Consider the following 14,696-nt stretch of genomic DNA (forward strand, 5'->3'; position numbering starts at 1 on the left):
AAGAACCAGAACAGGCTTCAAATCTGACTTTCAGGAAAATTATCACCTTCCTTCATCTCGTAAAGTCTCCTTTTGTAAAAGAGATTTCTCTAAAATACACTATGTAAAATAAACATATACTATGTTCCCTTAAGTTTCATAGATGAAGCAGTAGGATTATACATCCCTAAAAAGTACAATGTATCATCCTCTGATGTTTCTTGCTTCAAAACTGAATCACTATCACAAAAACAGGTTTACTGTATGTCAATTTCTATATTAGAAAGTGAAGTTAGCAGAGTTGTAAAGCCATACCTATATTCTGACAGCTTAGGTCATTTTCAGGTCCTTTCTCCATGTCTGAATTTTTTGGATAGCTAACAGCTTGTTTCAATTTTTCGTCTGGACGCAAGGTATTGGCAGTAAACTTATACAGGCTTGCTTTTTCAGATCCAAACTGAGACACACTGGGTTTCTGTGAGAAGCAATGCTTTCCATGGAAGTGCTGCTGAGCACTCTCAGGATCACGGAATGCTTTGGTGCAGGTGCCACATTTGATCATGTACTGCTGTTCCTCTCCATCATCATTTTCTTTTCCATGGACTTGCTGGATGTGAGTATTCATGTTGCCTAAGTTCTGAGCTGTTGCCGGACACAAATTGCAGCGAAACCACAGTTTGCCTTTATCCAGCATGATCTGGAGACACCTACTATAATCTTCCTTTCTGTTGACTTTACAGATGTAACTCTCTCGGCAACCACAGGTTAACAAATTACTGGTCTCTACTACTGGGAAATCCTCCTCAGTCTTAATTGAAGTTTCAGTTTTTTCTGACACAAACATATAATCTATGCCATGGTGCTCTTTATAGTGTTTCAAAAAAGCTTCTTCCACATTAAAGACCAGATCACAAAGCCCACAGAAGTATTTAATCTTTATCTCACTGTCATGTTCATCTTGGCAATGTCGATACAATGTTTCTATCTTATGAAAAGTCTTTCTGCAGTGGGCACAGCTGTATCTGTGAAACTGGTGACTTGACAAAGACATGCAGTGCTCTCTAGCGCATTCTTGGGAATCAAACATATCTTCACAAATTCGGCACTGCCATTTGCCCTTAGGAGGACTGTTTGCTGGGGAATGATCAATAATAGTAATAGTTGAAGAAGGCTTGTTATCAGTCCAATTATTCACTGGTACAACAGAGCAAGATGGCAATGTTTCATCTTCCGTCTCATAAAAATATCTGTGTCCATTGTGAAATTCAGTCACATGAGCCATGATAGCATCTTTTTTTATTATCTCTGTCTTGCATGTCCTACACCAGAAAAGAAAATTATTTAAATGAGCCCCTCCATGAATCCGGCTCATGTGTAAGCGGATGACCCCTGAATCTTCACATACCTTTCCACAGACCACACATTTGTAACACATAGTGTTTGCCAAGAAAACATGCTTTTCCACTGCATCTTCACTTGGGAATCGTTGGTTACATTCACAAAACCAGGTTTTAACCATTAGTTTCTGTTTCTGGGTACAAACCACACTTTCAGGGTTTTTATCTTCTAAATTCATCTTCTTTTTCGGAATATTACTGCTATAGTCTTCTGAGCCAGATGCTTTAATGGACATAGTTCTCTTAAGTGATGTAAATTTTGGTTTATCTAACAATGAATCCAAGTCAGAAGGAGGTTTGCTCCCTTCACTACTGTGGCAATAAAGTAATAGCGATTCTTCCATTGAGTTAATGGTTCGGATTTTGTGTCCTGAATTCTCCTTATGAGCTTGGGTACTCCTTTCATCCACAAAGGCTTGATTGCAATTTGGACAATAACCTCTTAATATGAATTTTTCTGCAACTTGGGTAATACTCTTCTCAGCTACAGCAACAGGACCAGCATTTCGACAACGAACTCTGAATTGGATAAAAACAAACAGACACTTTTTGTAAGTATTTTCTGAATATACTACCTCTGCTTTTTACTGCAGGAATTTAAAAATAAGCAAAACATAAATAAGCACTAAAAGATAGTTTTCAATAAAGATATAGAAAATGTAATGCTATTTATCACATCAAGATACCTCAGTATTATCTATAGTTTGTCTATTTATACTCCCATTTAAAGGGTAAAAGTTCAATTAGAAGATAAAAAATTCCAGCAAACTTTCAAAAATTAAAATGTGTTAAATGCAATGTCAGTTAAGTAAATTACTAGACTCTCCAAAGTAACTAAGTATAAGGAAGAACATCATGGTCCTCGCCCTAAATGCCTGCCAGGCAGAAACCAGGAGTTGTGCACTTAATTTAGGTTTTCCACACGGTGTCAGAAACCCAAGCATCCGAGTCATCACAGGCTGCCTAACAGTGTCCATTAGCTAGCAGCTGGAACTGGAAGTAGAGAGGGCAACTGAAACCCAAACGACACTCTGATGTGGGTGCTTCAATCAGTAGGCCAAATGCCTGAACCCCCAATTTTTTTTTTTAGTTAAATTTATTCATTAGTTACATTGTGTTGTAATTACACAGAATCTGGGATTCTCCCCCCACCCTCCCCCCATGGTGGGTTCCTCCACCTTGTTGCATAACCACAGTTCAAGTTCAGTTGAAATCCCCTCTTTGCAAGTATATGCCAAGCATAGAGGCCAACATCTTATAGTCCAGTCAAGTCCAACTACTTATTGGGTAGACCCTCTCTGGTCTGAGGGCAGAGACAGCAGAGTATCATCCCGGTCAAATAAAAGCACTAACATACCATGCACCACCAATTTTTAAAAAAAAGTTTATTTTATTTTTATTTGAAAGGCAGATTTTACAGAGAGGCAGGGAAAAAGGTCTTCCATCTGATGGTGCATTCGCCAAATGACCCCACCAGCCAGAGCTGAGCTGAGCAGATGTGAAGCCAGGAGCCAGGACCTTCCTCCCCTATTTTCTACATGCATGCAGGGGCCCAAACACTGGAGCCATTCTCCACTACTTTCCAAGAGCACAAGCAGAAACACAAATATGAACTGGTGTCCATATGGGATGCCCACGCCAGTGAGGTTTGATACTTCACTGCAGCAGCCCCAAATATTTTTTTAAAGACATAGCTATTTCATTTGAAAAAATCACAGAAAAGGAGAGGGAGAAGGAGAGAGAGAAAGAAAGAGAGATAACTTCCATCTGGCGGGTCATTCCCCAAATGGCTGCAACAGCAAGGGCTGAGTCACGCCAAAGCCAGAAGCCAGGACCTTCTTCTGGGTCTCCCACATTGGACTTGGTCCATCACACACAGCTCTCCTAGGCACATTAGCAAGGTGACTCAAAAGTGGAGCAGCTGGGATTTGAACAAGCATCATATGGAATAATGGCACTGTCGATGGTGGATTGACTCAATGCATCACAGCCCTGGCTCCCCAGTATCTAGGTTTCAACTGATTAACTAAAGAACTAGGCTCAATAAGACAACTAGTATTACAAAAATTAACTTCTCTAGGGAAAAGAAAATGGAATAATGGTACTCCAATTGTCCTCCCTTCATCATTAATCTCGAAAGAGAAAAGACTTGCTAACATTCGACATAGATTTTAAACGAGGAAAATTATACAAAGTACAACCTCTAATTGTAACAGAATTATAGGTGAAATAATAAAAGCCCCTAAATGTTTAGAAATCAAGTCTTGGTCCCAGCGCAGCAGCCTAGAGGCTAAAGTCCTCACCTTGCACACACCAGCATCACATATGGGCTCCAGTTCTAATTCTGGCAGCCCTGTTTCCCATCCAGTTCCCTGCCTGTGGCCTGGGAAAGCAGTCAAGGACGGCTCAAAGCCTTGGGACCCTGCACCCACGTGGGAGACCCAGAAGAGGTTCCAGGCTCCTGGCTCCCGGCTTTTGATGGGCTCAGCTCTGGCTGTTGCAGCTGCTTGGGGAGTGAATCAATAGATGGAAGGTCTTCCTTTCTGTCTCTCCTCCTCTATATATCTGAGTTTCTAATGGAAAAAAAAAAAGGAAAGAAATTAAATCCCTAAACATAAAATCCAAAAAACTTCAAAGGTTGAACAATGCATTCCTAACAAATCTGAACCTGAAATAAGAAGCCAAAATGAAAACGAATTTTTTTATAATTCACATTAAACAACTTCACTGAGATACAATTCATAAACCATAATTCACCCACTAAGGGCTCTAAATTTTGAGGATTTAGCATATATATGTATGTGCATTCAGCACTACTAATTTCAGAATAGTGTCTCCTGTCACAAAGAAATCTCACACCCTTTATCTTTTCCGCTCCTGCTTTCCCAACTTGAAGTAATCATTGAATCTAAATTATTTTCTGCTTCTGTATTCTTCTCTACTCCACAATTTCATATAAATAGAACCATGTAATAAAGAACTTTTGTGAGTGGTGATTACAGAATGTTTTCCAAGTTCCCTGGGATTGTAGTATATCCATCAGTAGTATTTCATTCTTTTCTATGGCCAAATAAATTCCTTCCTATGAAAATTCTTTTTTTCAGTTATTCATTTGCTACTTGATAGATATTTGAGTTGTTCCCAATTTTCAGCTATACAAAGCATGCTCTAAAGAAATGTACAAATCTTTATGTGGACTACATTTTTATTTCTCTTGGCTACATTCCTAGGAGTAGAACTGCAAGGTAATAATATAACTCCATGTTTAATTGTTCAGAGAAGGAAAAGATGAAATGTTTTTAACTGAATGAAGATTAAAATATAAACTATCAAAATGTTTATGATACAAATAAAGCAGTGCTTAAAAGAAAACATATTTTCAAATGCTCATTTGAAAAAGTAGGTCAGAAGTCAAAGCTAGCTTTCGCCTAAAGAAGATCAAAACAGATAAACAAATGTTTAAAGAGCAGAAATTAATAAGCTAAGAAAATATGCTAAAAATGGGCAGAAAACAAATGCCAGTTATTTAAAAACACTAATTAAAAATTTATGAGAGTGAGTCTGGTGTGATAGACTAGCAACTAAAGTCCTCGCCTTGCATGCACCAGGATCCCATAAGGACTTCAGTTTGTGTACTGGTGTTCCCACTTCCCATCCAGCTCCCTGCTTGTGGCCTGGGAGGGCAGTCAAGGACAGCCCAAAGCCTTGGGACCCTGCAACCCCACAGGAGAGCAGGAAGAAGCGCCTGGGCTCCTGGTTTCAGATCAGCTCAGCTATGGCCATTGCAGCCAGTTGGGGAGTTTCTGTCGCTCCTTCACTCTATAAATCTGACTTTCCAATAAAAATACAAATTTTTTAAAATTTTAAAAAATTTAATGTAGTTCAGATAAATAACAAAGCCAAAAAAAAGTAATAATAATTACAGTGGTATTAAAGCGCCATAAAATGTAAACCGACCATGTGATAAGAAGCCAGTCAGGATGCCTGCATCTCACATGGGAGAGCCTGAATGAAAAGTCCCGGCTCCACTTCCAATTTGAGTTCTACTAAAGCATACCCAGGTGCATTTGCAAATGGGTACCTATCACCCACTGCAAGATCCACACAGAATTCTTTGCTCCTTGCTGCAGCCTGGACTGTGTGGAGATTTGTGGAGTAAATCAGCAGACAGGTTCACTATCTCTCTGCTTTTCAATCAGATAGAAACATATTCAAAAAAGAAAGTTAAAATATATTCCTGACGCAAGAAGAGATGACTGATCAAAAGGACACAGCATAATTACAAAAGGGAGAAAAATCAATACACTGCATTTAGAGAGATTAAAAACTACTATTTGCTAAAAGATATAATTAATAACATAAATATGTAAAGTTATAGAGAAATACAGTCAAAAATATTCATACTGTCTAAGTCTGTCCTATGCTCTTGACAAAACACCTAAAGCTGAGTACTTTGTAACAAGATTTACTTGGTTGATGGTTCTGAAGGCTGGAAAATTCACAATCAGCCACCAGCAGGCATGAGCCACGAGATACATTATAACATAATGGATGGTTATCACCAGAAAAGTATGTGAGAATGGAGAAGAGACTTGTACAGAAGAGGCCAAACATGTTGGGTGGCCTCCCTTTTTAACAACCAACTCTCACGGTAACCAACTTAATTTCAGTAGACCAATCCCAACCTCATGTGACAGGTGTTTGTCCCCACTACCTAATTACTCTTATTAAATTCCACATCTTGAAGCTCCTACCATCTCTCAATACCTTTACTTGGGAGACCAAGCTTCCAGCACATAAACCTTTGTGGAACAAACCATATTCAAGCCACAGCACATACGGAAGGGGGTTTCAAATTTTCAGAAAGAAATTTTCAGAAAGAATTTTGAAAAACATTTACTTCAGTGCAAAACTCCTAGGTTTTAGACATTCCTTGGGCCAGCCTTGTGGAGCAGCACGTGAGGCTAGCACCTGCACAGCCAGCATCCTGTTATCGGTGCCGGCTGAAGCTGCTGCAGCTGCTCCACTTTTTAATCACAGAACACACACAGAAAAAAAAACTCTTAGAGCACACAACTGTTATTTTGTTTTACATTCCAATAGAATAAAATACCCACTTTTTCCATACTTTTGTCACTATGCAGAACATAATTTCTTTTAGTTATGTTAAACTAAACATAACACTTTAGTTTAAAAATGAAAAAAAAAAAAAAAGGAAGGGCCTGGCATGGTAGTCTAGTGGCTGAAGTCCTCGCCTTGCATGTACTGGGATCCCATTTCCCATTCAGTTCCCTGCCTGAAGTCTGGGAAAGCAGTCAAGGATGGCCCAAGGCGTTGGGATCCTACATCCATGTGGGAGACCTGGAAGAGGCTCTGGGCTCCAGGCTTGAGATTGGCTCAGCTTCAGCCATTGGGGCTACTAGTGGGAGGGGAGAGGAAGAATCAGCAGACGGAAGATCTTTCTCTGTCCTCCCTGTTTGACTTTCCAATAAAAAAAAAAAAAATAAGTATCTTTACACTTGATATTAGCAAAAAGCACTAGAAGCGATAAAAAAAAATAAATCTTCAAAAAAAAAAAAGAAAAGAAACACGGGCCCGGCGGCGTGGCCTAGCGGCTAAAGTCCTCACCTTGAACGCACTGGGATCCCATATGGGCGCCGGTTCTAATCCCGGCAGCTCCACTTCCCATCCAGCTCCCTGCTTGTGACCTGGTAAAGCAGTCGAGGACAGCCCAAAGCTTTGGAGCCCTGCACCCGCATGGGAGACCCAGAAGAGGTTCCTGGTTCCCGGCTTCGGATCGGCGCAGCACTGGCCATTGTGGCTCACTTGGGGAGTGAATCATCAGATGGAAAATCTTCCTCTCTGTCTCTCCTCCTATCTGTATATCTGACTTTGTAATAAAAATAAGTAAATCTTAAAAATAAAAAAGAAACATGAAATAGAAGAGTAGTTGATGAATCTTCCCACTGATGAATAGTTCACTGGGACTCCTTTGTAAGACAAGACTAGACTTGTACAAACCTGAAATGTGCAGTGAGCTCCATATGGGAACGCAGTGTCTGGTGGCAGGCCACACACTTCACTTGAAATGGAACATCTCTGCACAGCGATACCAAAAGTTTCTTTGCAAAAGATGGAAAAGATATTGGATGTGCTATTCCCTTGTCATCTGGAAGAGATAATTGTTTATAAAGCCTTTTCATGATAGAGTGACACAACACTCTCCTCTTTGTCTTTCTCAACAACAGGTGGAATAAGTTATGTAATAAAAATTAAAGAAAAGTAATTTTCTAGACTTAAATTCTTCTGTATAACTTAAAGTAAGATCAAAGTTTTAAATGCAGAGATACACTTAGCATCCCAGATATCAGGAATATAACAAATATTATCTTGAATAACTGTTCTCTTCCTAGGTCTGTCTGCCACAAAATCATTAAACCTTATTTATAGGTGCGAATAAATATTGAGAATAGTTTTTTACAGAAAGAACAACTGAGACGAAAAAGTTGTTCATCTTCATAGTGTTAAAATGAAAGGAAATAACTTCAGGAAAAATCTGGAAACTATGGTAGTCCACTAAGATGAAATCAGTCTAATACTTTTCAGTAGAAGAGATAATGAACATACCACCCAGCTTAAAACTCCTACGGAAGTGATTCTTGCCAGACATATGCTGCAAACACTCATCCTTGCTGCTAAAAAGGAGGAAGCAATTTGGACATGCAAAACACTGAATGACCTGAGGAAGAAGGTCGCTGCTATGTCCGTCATCTGCAGACCCCTAAAATATATAACACAGTTGTATTATTAAAAAGTAAAATCAACAATTAATCTCTTAAAATTAGCTTCTGAAATTTCTATTCATTATTTGGAATATTCTGTATTAACCTTCTATTTTTTTAAGATACACATTATTTTTTAAAGAAAGGCATAATTACATAGAGAAGGAAACATGGAAAAAGATCTTCCATATGCTGGTTCCTTCCCCAGGTGGACACAATGGCCAGAGCTAAGCCAATCCAAAGCCAGGAGCCAGGAGCTTCCTCCGGCTCTCCCATGCCAGGTGCAGGATCCCAATGCTTTGGGCCTCCTCTATTGCCTTCCCAGGTAACACGCAGGGAGCTGGAAGGGAATGGAAAACCCAGGATACAAACCAACCCACATATGGGATCCTGGCACATGAAAAGCGAGGATTTAGCCACTGACCCACTGTGCTTAGTGTCTCTGTATTAACTCTTAACGTGTGAATTGTGTATATCTTTTTTCTACCATAAGATTTCCTGTGTGAAATACTAAATTTGCATCTCTTCAAAACAAATCATGGCTATTTTCTGTGGTATGTAGTAAGTACAATTGCTTTCTATATGCTTTTCATATTTTCATATCCATTTTCAATAAACACATCCTATTCCATAATGTAGATCTATTACTATTGATTAATCATTTTTAGGTATTCTTTTGGATTGGTTCCCCTCCTCACCTCTACCACTACAAGCAATGCCAGTCATCGATAGCCTTGAAACTATATATGTCCATATATATCCATACTTATAGGGTATATTTACATGTATCAGTATATATGTATACATATACACATCACAAAAATGTGTGTTGTATACATATATCTAACTACCCTACTTTAGTAAAAGTAATCATCTTGTATTTCCGAATATGTACTGTTACGGTTAAAATATACTTGAATGAATATTAAAAGATCTGACTATTTTTCAAAAAGGCTATATCGACTCATACCATCTGGCACTGAACAAGCCTGGCAGGAAGAGATATTATAGCTCCTTTTTTTCTGGCCAGTCTGCTAAATGTGATACCTAATGTCACTTTAAGTCACATTTCCCTGTCTGAGTTTGACCATTGATTCACAAATTTGCTATCTGGATATGTTGTCCTGTGAGCTTCTTATAATATTTATTTCTTTTTTAAATTCACCTTTTAAAAAAAATTGCAACACATATTTCCAGAAAAGAAACATATAAATCTTGCACCCACTGGTTCACTCCCCAAAAGGCCACAACAGCCAGACCTGAGCCAATCTGAAACCAGGAGCAAAGAGCTTTCTCCAGATCTCCCACACAGGTTCAGGGGCCCAAGGACTGGAACCATCCTCTGCTGCTTTCCTAGGACGTAAGCATGCAGCTGATGCCAAAACCACAGGTGGAGGATTACTCTGTTAAGCCATCACGTCAGTCCCTTGTTCACCTTTTAAATTATTTTGTTTTCTCCACTTCTGGTAAATCTAAAACTGTCTTGTTACTGAAGTTAATTTTTGTCTCATCCTCCAAATATTGTTTCATATATCTATTCATTTTTTTTTAAAGATTTATTTTATTTTTTTTTATTACAAAGTCAGATATACTGAGAGGAGGAAAGATAGAGAGGAAGTGGAGCTGCCGGGATTAGAACCAGCGGCCATATGGGATCAAGGCAAGGACCTTAGCCACTAGGCCACGCTGCCGAGCCCATCTATTCATTTTTTTATACATTTGTCTAAGTAAGTATTTTGTACCATCTAAATTTTCAAATATGCTCAAGCACCTTCTCCACTTAAAATTCAAAGTTTAGAACTGTGTTTGCAGTTGTTACCAAACCACCTCTAGTTCATCAGGCTCCAGAAGGAAATGGGGTAAACAGAAAGTCAGAATGCCATGACTTCTACAAAAGCAATGGTGTAATAAATTGACTGGTAGCATTGAACCCAGGAAGCAACTGGCTAAAAAACCATTTACAAGAATGCACCTGCTACAGTGGGGTAAAGAAACCTTACCATGATAGGCCTGGTTCTTGAGCACTACATGAAATCAAAAGTAATCAGAAGTCCACAAACTTCCACTTGATTTGTTTGCACCCTTGTCAGTATCAGGTGAGAAATTGCTCGGGACCTTAAAGTCCTGAGTACACAGCTACTGATGCCTTGCAGGAGGCTAGTGAGGCCAACTGGTTGGCTTTGTAATATTCATGCCAAACATTTAACAGTTATGCCAAGAGACACCCAGTTAGCACACCATTGATTGGAAAATGTGCTTAAGAATTCTATGATGGAGTTTGACCTTGGGGCCTGGGTGCAGAGGGCTTCCAGCAGCCTAGTGGCTGCTGGGAGTACCCAAGCCAGGTCAGACTCAATGCTTGGGGCCTTGGCCACAGCCACCACAGTGGCTGTGAGCAAGTCCTGGACTTTTGGGTGGCCAGTGTTCCAACTGGCACCAGGCTTGGCCTGCTGGCTGCCCAGTGGCGACCTTTCGGGTCTTGAGGGTATGGAATTTCTGCCTGGGTATGTCCATGAATGAAGCCACTGTGTGTGTTGGTGAGGAATCAATTCTGCAGGACTCCCAAAGTCAGGGTAACTTTACTTGAAGGTAAGTGAGGGTACTGAGACCTGGTGGTTTGGAGGGAAGATACCAGACAATTTGTAATGGGTCAGACTGAAACACCAGCCTGCATGTAAGTCCTGGGTAGGACTAGTTACCACCGAACAATGCTGACCACCATACGCCAGTCCATGTGAAAGCTAAGACTCAGGGTCTGTCTAGCAGGGCTAGATCCTAATACCTGACAGAATGTCAGATCATGGGACAGGTCACATTAGGCAGGGCCATCACACTAACCAACCCGCAAGAGAATCAGATCCAGGAGTAGATTCTGTGGGGGATATATGGTCCCAAACCTGTAGAAATACAAGTCCCGCTGGTTAGCTTAAGAGTTGGGATGGTGATGGGCTGAGCTAGGTGTGACCATGAAACCTGTCTTCACTCACGGGTAAAGGGACCGACAAGAGTCTGGGCAGGGCCAGGCTGCAGCACCCGCATGTGCATCCTAAAGCAGGGTGTGGGGCGGCCCAGGCTACAATATTCATCAGCTCATACAAGGCCAAGATGAAACGGAAGGCTATGCAGGGCACTGGCCTAAAACCTGCTGGCATGTGTGAGATCTGGGTCTGTGAGTGGATAAGTGGGGGAACTTGGGAAAATCCCCTAATGGGTCATAACTCTCACTGACGATCACATGGTTCAGGCCTGGGGGTCAGGCAAGCTGGGCAAAGTAGCTCCAACTGTTGGCTAATGTCTGGATTGGTTATGGAAAGGGATGGACCGGGCAGGGCCAGGCAAACCTTAGCTCACCAGCAAGAACAGAAATCAGGCTGGAGCACAGGTCATGCTGAGCTAGCCAATTCATCTACTGGTTTACATGAGCCAGGGATGGGAAAAGACTGAGTAGAACCAGGTTCCATTATCTGCCAGTGACAATCCGGACTGGGGAGCAGGCTGGGTCAGGCCAAGCTGCAGCATCCAAGGCAAAGGCCAAGACAGGTGAGGGACTATGCCAAGCTGGGTCAGAGCAACTAAGGGCACACACATGATCTATGGTTGGGAACAGGCCTGATTGGGGAGCTAAAGGGAAACCCTGGATGGGTTGGGGTTCTCACTGGTGAGTGCAGGTGCTGGAGTGGGAGCTGTGTTCTGGTCTGGATATAGCTGCAGTGTCCCTCAGCACAGGAATTTCTTTTAGAGTCTTTTGGGCATATACACCAAGAAATATTATTCCAGGTTAGGCCCAAAGTACTTTACAAAGTATTATATCTTCTTTTAACAATCTCATATGTAAACTTAACAGCATTGTTTTAAAAATGAAGAAAGTAAGCCAATAGGTCAGTAACTTGCCAAGAACATAGAGCTAATAAGTAACTGGGGGCAGGTAGGGTATTATGGTACAATAGGTTAAGCTACTACCTGGGGCATCTGTAGCAGTATATTCCACATCACAGTACCACACTGGATCTCAGCTACTCTACTATCAATTCAGCTTCCTACTAATGCAGCTGGGAAGCACCAAGTAATGACCCAAACGCGCTAGTCCCAGTCATTCACCCAGGAGAGCTGCATGGAATGCTGGGCTCCTAGCTAGGGCCTGACATGGGCCTGACTATTAAGAGCTTTTGGAGAGTGAATCAGTACATGGAAAATATCTATCCCTATGCCATCCAAAAAATATATGTATTTATTTACATATATATTTATATATAACATATATATTTACACACATATATATTTATATAGTTACATAGATAGATAGATAGATAGATAGATAGATAGATAGATAGATAGAGTGCCAGGAATCCAGATCTGTCTGGCACCGAAGATTTTGTTCTACTTTATGCTTCAAAGTTATAATACTGTTTGCAGAGAGAAAGCAACAAAGAAAGCAAAGAGCATAGAATCTATGATTATCAGAAAAGTAAAAAGAAGGACCTACACTGTGGTGCATAGGATTAAGTGGCAGCTTATGATGCCAGAATCCCACACTGGAAGGCTATTTCACATTGCTGCTGCTCAGCCTCTGAGCCAGCTTCCTGCTAATGCTCCAGGGAAAGCAGAAAATGACAGCCCAAGTACTTGAATTCTCTGCCAACCAGGTGAGATACCTGGACAGAGTTCTGGGAAACTGGTTCCTCAACTTCCTATTCAGTTTTCTGTTAATACAAGGTGGTAAGTAACATACGAATGTGTAAGCAATTGGGTTCCTGCTAGCCACGTAGGAGACTTGGATGGGGTTCAAGTTTTGGATGGCTTCAGCCTGGATTAGCCCCAGCTGCTGCACGCATTTGCAGTGAACTAGCAGATGGAAAATCAGTTTCTTCCACTCATGTTACCAAGCCTTTCAAACATATAAATAGTAAAAGAAAAGCAGAAAGTAAAACAGAAAAAAATGGAAAAGGAGAATATGCTTTTAAAGAGTGCTAGTGCTTAGAAACAAAAAAAAAGAACATTTGAGGATTTAAAACAACTATGGAAAGGTGGAGGAATCCACCATGGTGGGAGGGTTTGGGGAGGGGTGGGAGAACCCAAGTATCTATGTAACTGTGTCACATAATACAATGTAATTAATGAAGTTAAATAATAAATAATTAAAAAAAAAAAAAACTATGGAATGAACTGATGTAGTTCTCCTGTGCTCTTTTCCTCAGCTTCCGCCTACCTTCCATTTGTTAAGGTAATAGAAAAACAGCCCTATTCTGTTTCTTCAGTAAGTCTTCTGACATCACTTTAAGTCTTGCATCCTAAACGTTGTTATCTAAGTCAAACTGTCTTCTCAAGTTTCATTTACTCCACTTTTGATCCAGCTCCCTATTTATACGCCTGGAAAAGCAGTGGAAAACTGCACTACGGTCCCTGCATCCCAGAAGCAGCTCCCAGCTCCAAGCTTCGGCCTGGCCCAACCCTGGCCATTAAAACCATGTTGGGGGAAAAAAAAAGCCATTTGGGGAGTGAACCAGCAAACTGAAAATTCTCTCTTTGTCTCTTTCTCTCTCTGTAACTCTGACTTCCAAATAAATAAAGTAAAATTTTAAAAACAAGACCAAAAAACAGGGTTATAATTATCAGTTAATTCACAAATCATCCTTAATTTCATTGAGCAACTCCAAGAAAGGAACCATTTTGATGATAACCTATAAAATTGCTGGTTTTAGCTATCAAGTTCACCGGTTGGCAAAATTTTAATATTCTACAAAGACATTTTTTCAAAAGACTTCTTCATCCTTAGAGTCAGAATTCCAGAGAGGCAAAGACAGTGAGAGATCTTCACTCAGTGAACTCACTGCTGGTTCACTTCCGAAATGAACACTATGCCAGCACTGAGCCAAACTGAAGCCAGGAGTCAGGGGCTTCGGCTGGACCTCCCACATGAGTGGCAGGGGCCCAAACACCTCCTGGGCCCTCTTTCACTGCTTTTCCCAGGTCACATGAAGCCAGATCAGAACTGCAGTGGGCATAACATGGGATGCAGTGGCTTTATCTACTACACCATAGTCCACAATGAGCAGTTAGAACCTTAAAAGCAGCATGAAAACACCTACAATCAACTCTAGAAAATCAATGTCTACTTTGAATTGATAACATGCTCTTACCTCAGTAAAAAGATGATGCCTATACTGTTGTTGAGTGACAAATTTTTTAAAACAAACTACACAAGCAAAGGAACTGATGAAAGGCCCACGTAATGTAATTGTTGGATCACATGGAGAGTGATCAAACCTACTTAGCAAAAAAGAGGTAATGTTAGAAAGATCTACATTTTAGAGCATGAACTATTCTGCTTCATTTGAGAAGCTAAACACATGCACACATATGTTCAGAACTTTCCCCTTCTCTAACATATCAAGTGGCTCCCATATGCCAAGTAACCCTCTTCCACAAAGAACCAATACTCAGGGTAAAATTTCTCAAAAGCACACAAACATCCAATAAAACGGATTTAAGCATTTCTGGCAAAAGTGATAAACTCTGTTTAAAACCCAAAAGCTCATAA

General features: G+C 40.5%; 1 protein-coding gene across 2 annotated transcripts in view; it reads right to left on the reverse strand.

Moving 5' to 3' along the window:
- The window catches only part of ZNF451 (zinc finger protein 451), a 72,129-nt gene that overhangs the window by 12,137 nt on the left and 45,296 nt on the right, over positions 1-14,696 (reverse strand). For both annotated transcript variants that reach the window (XM_004580480.3, XM_058661827.1), the window contains exons 7-10: positions 14,296-14,422; positions 8,004-8,157; positions 7,398-7,545; positions 295-1,895 (exon numbers count right to left, since the gene is read on the reverse strand). In XM_004580480.3, coding sequence (XP_004580537.2) covers positions 295-1,895; positions 7,398-7,545; positions 8,004-8,157; positions 14,296-14,422 — 2,030 coding nt within the window. The remainder of the gene's footprint in view (positions 1-294; positions 1,896-7,397; positions 7,546-8,003; positions 8,158-14,295; positions 14,423-14,696) is intronic.

This window comes from Ochotona princeps, chromosome 1 (assembly GCF_030435755.1).
Source record: "Ochotona princeps isolate mOchPri1 chromosome 1, mOchPri1.hap1, whole genome shotgun sequence".
Classification (NCBI taxonomy): domain Eukaryota; kingdom Metazoa; phylum Chordata; class Mammalia; order Lagomorpha; family Ochotonidae; genus Ochotona; species Ochotona princeps.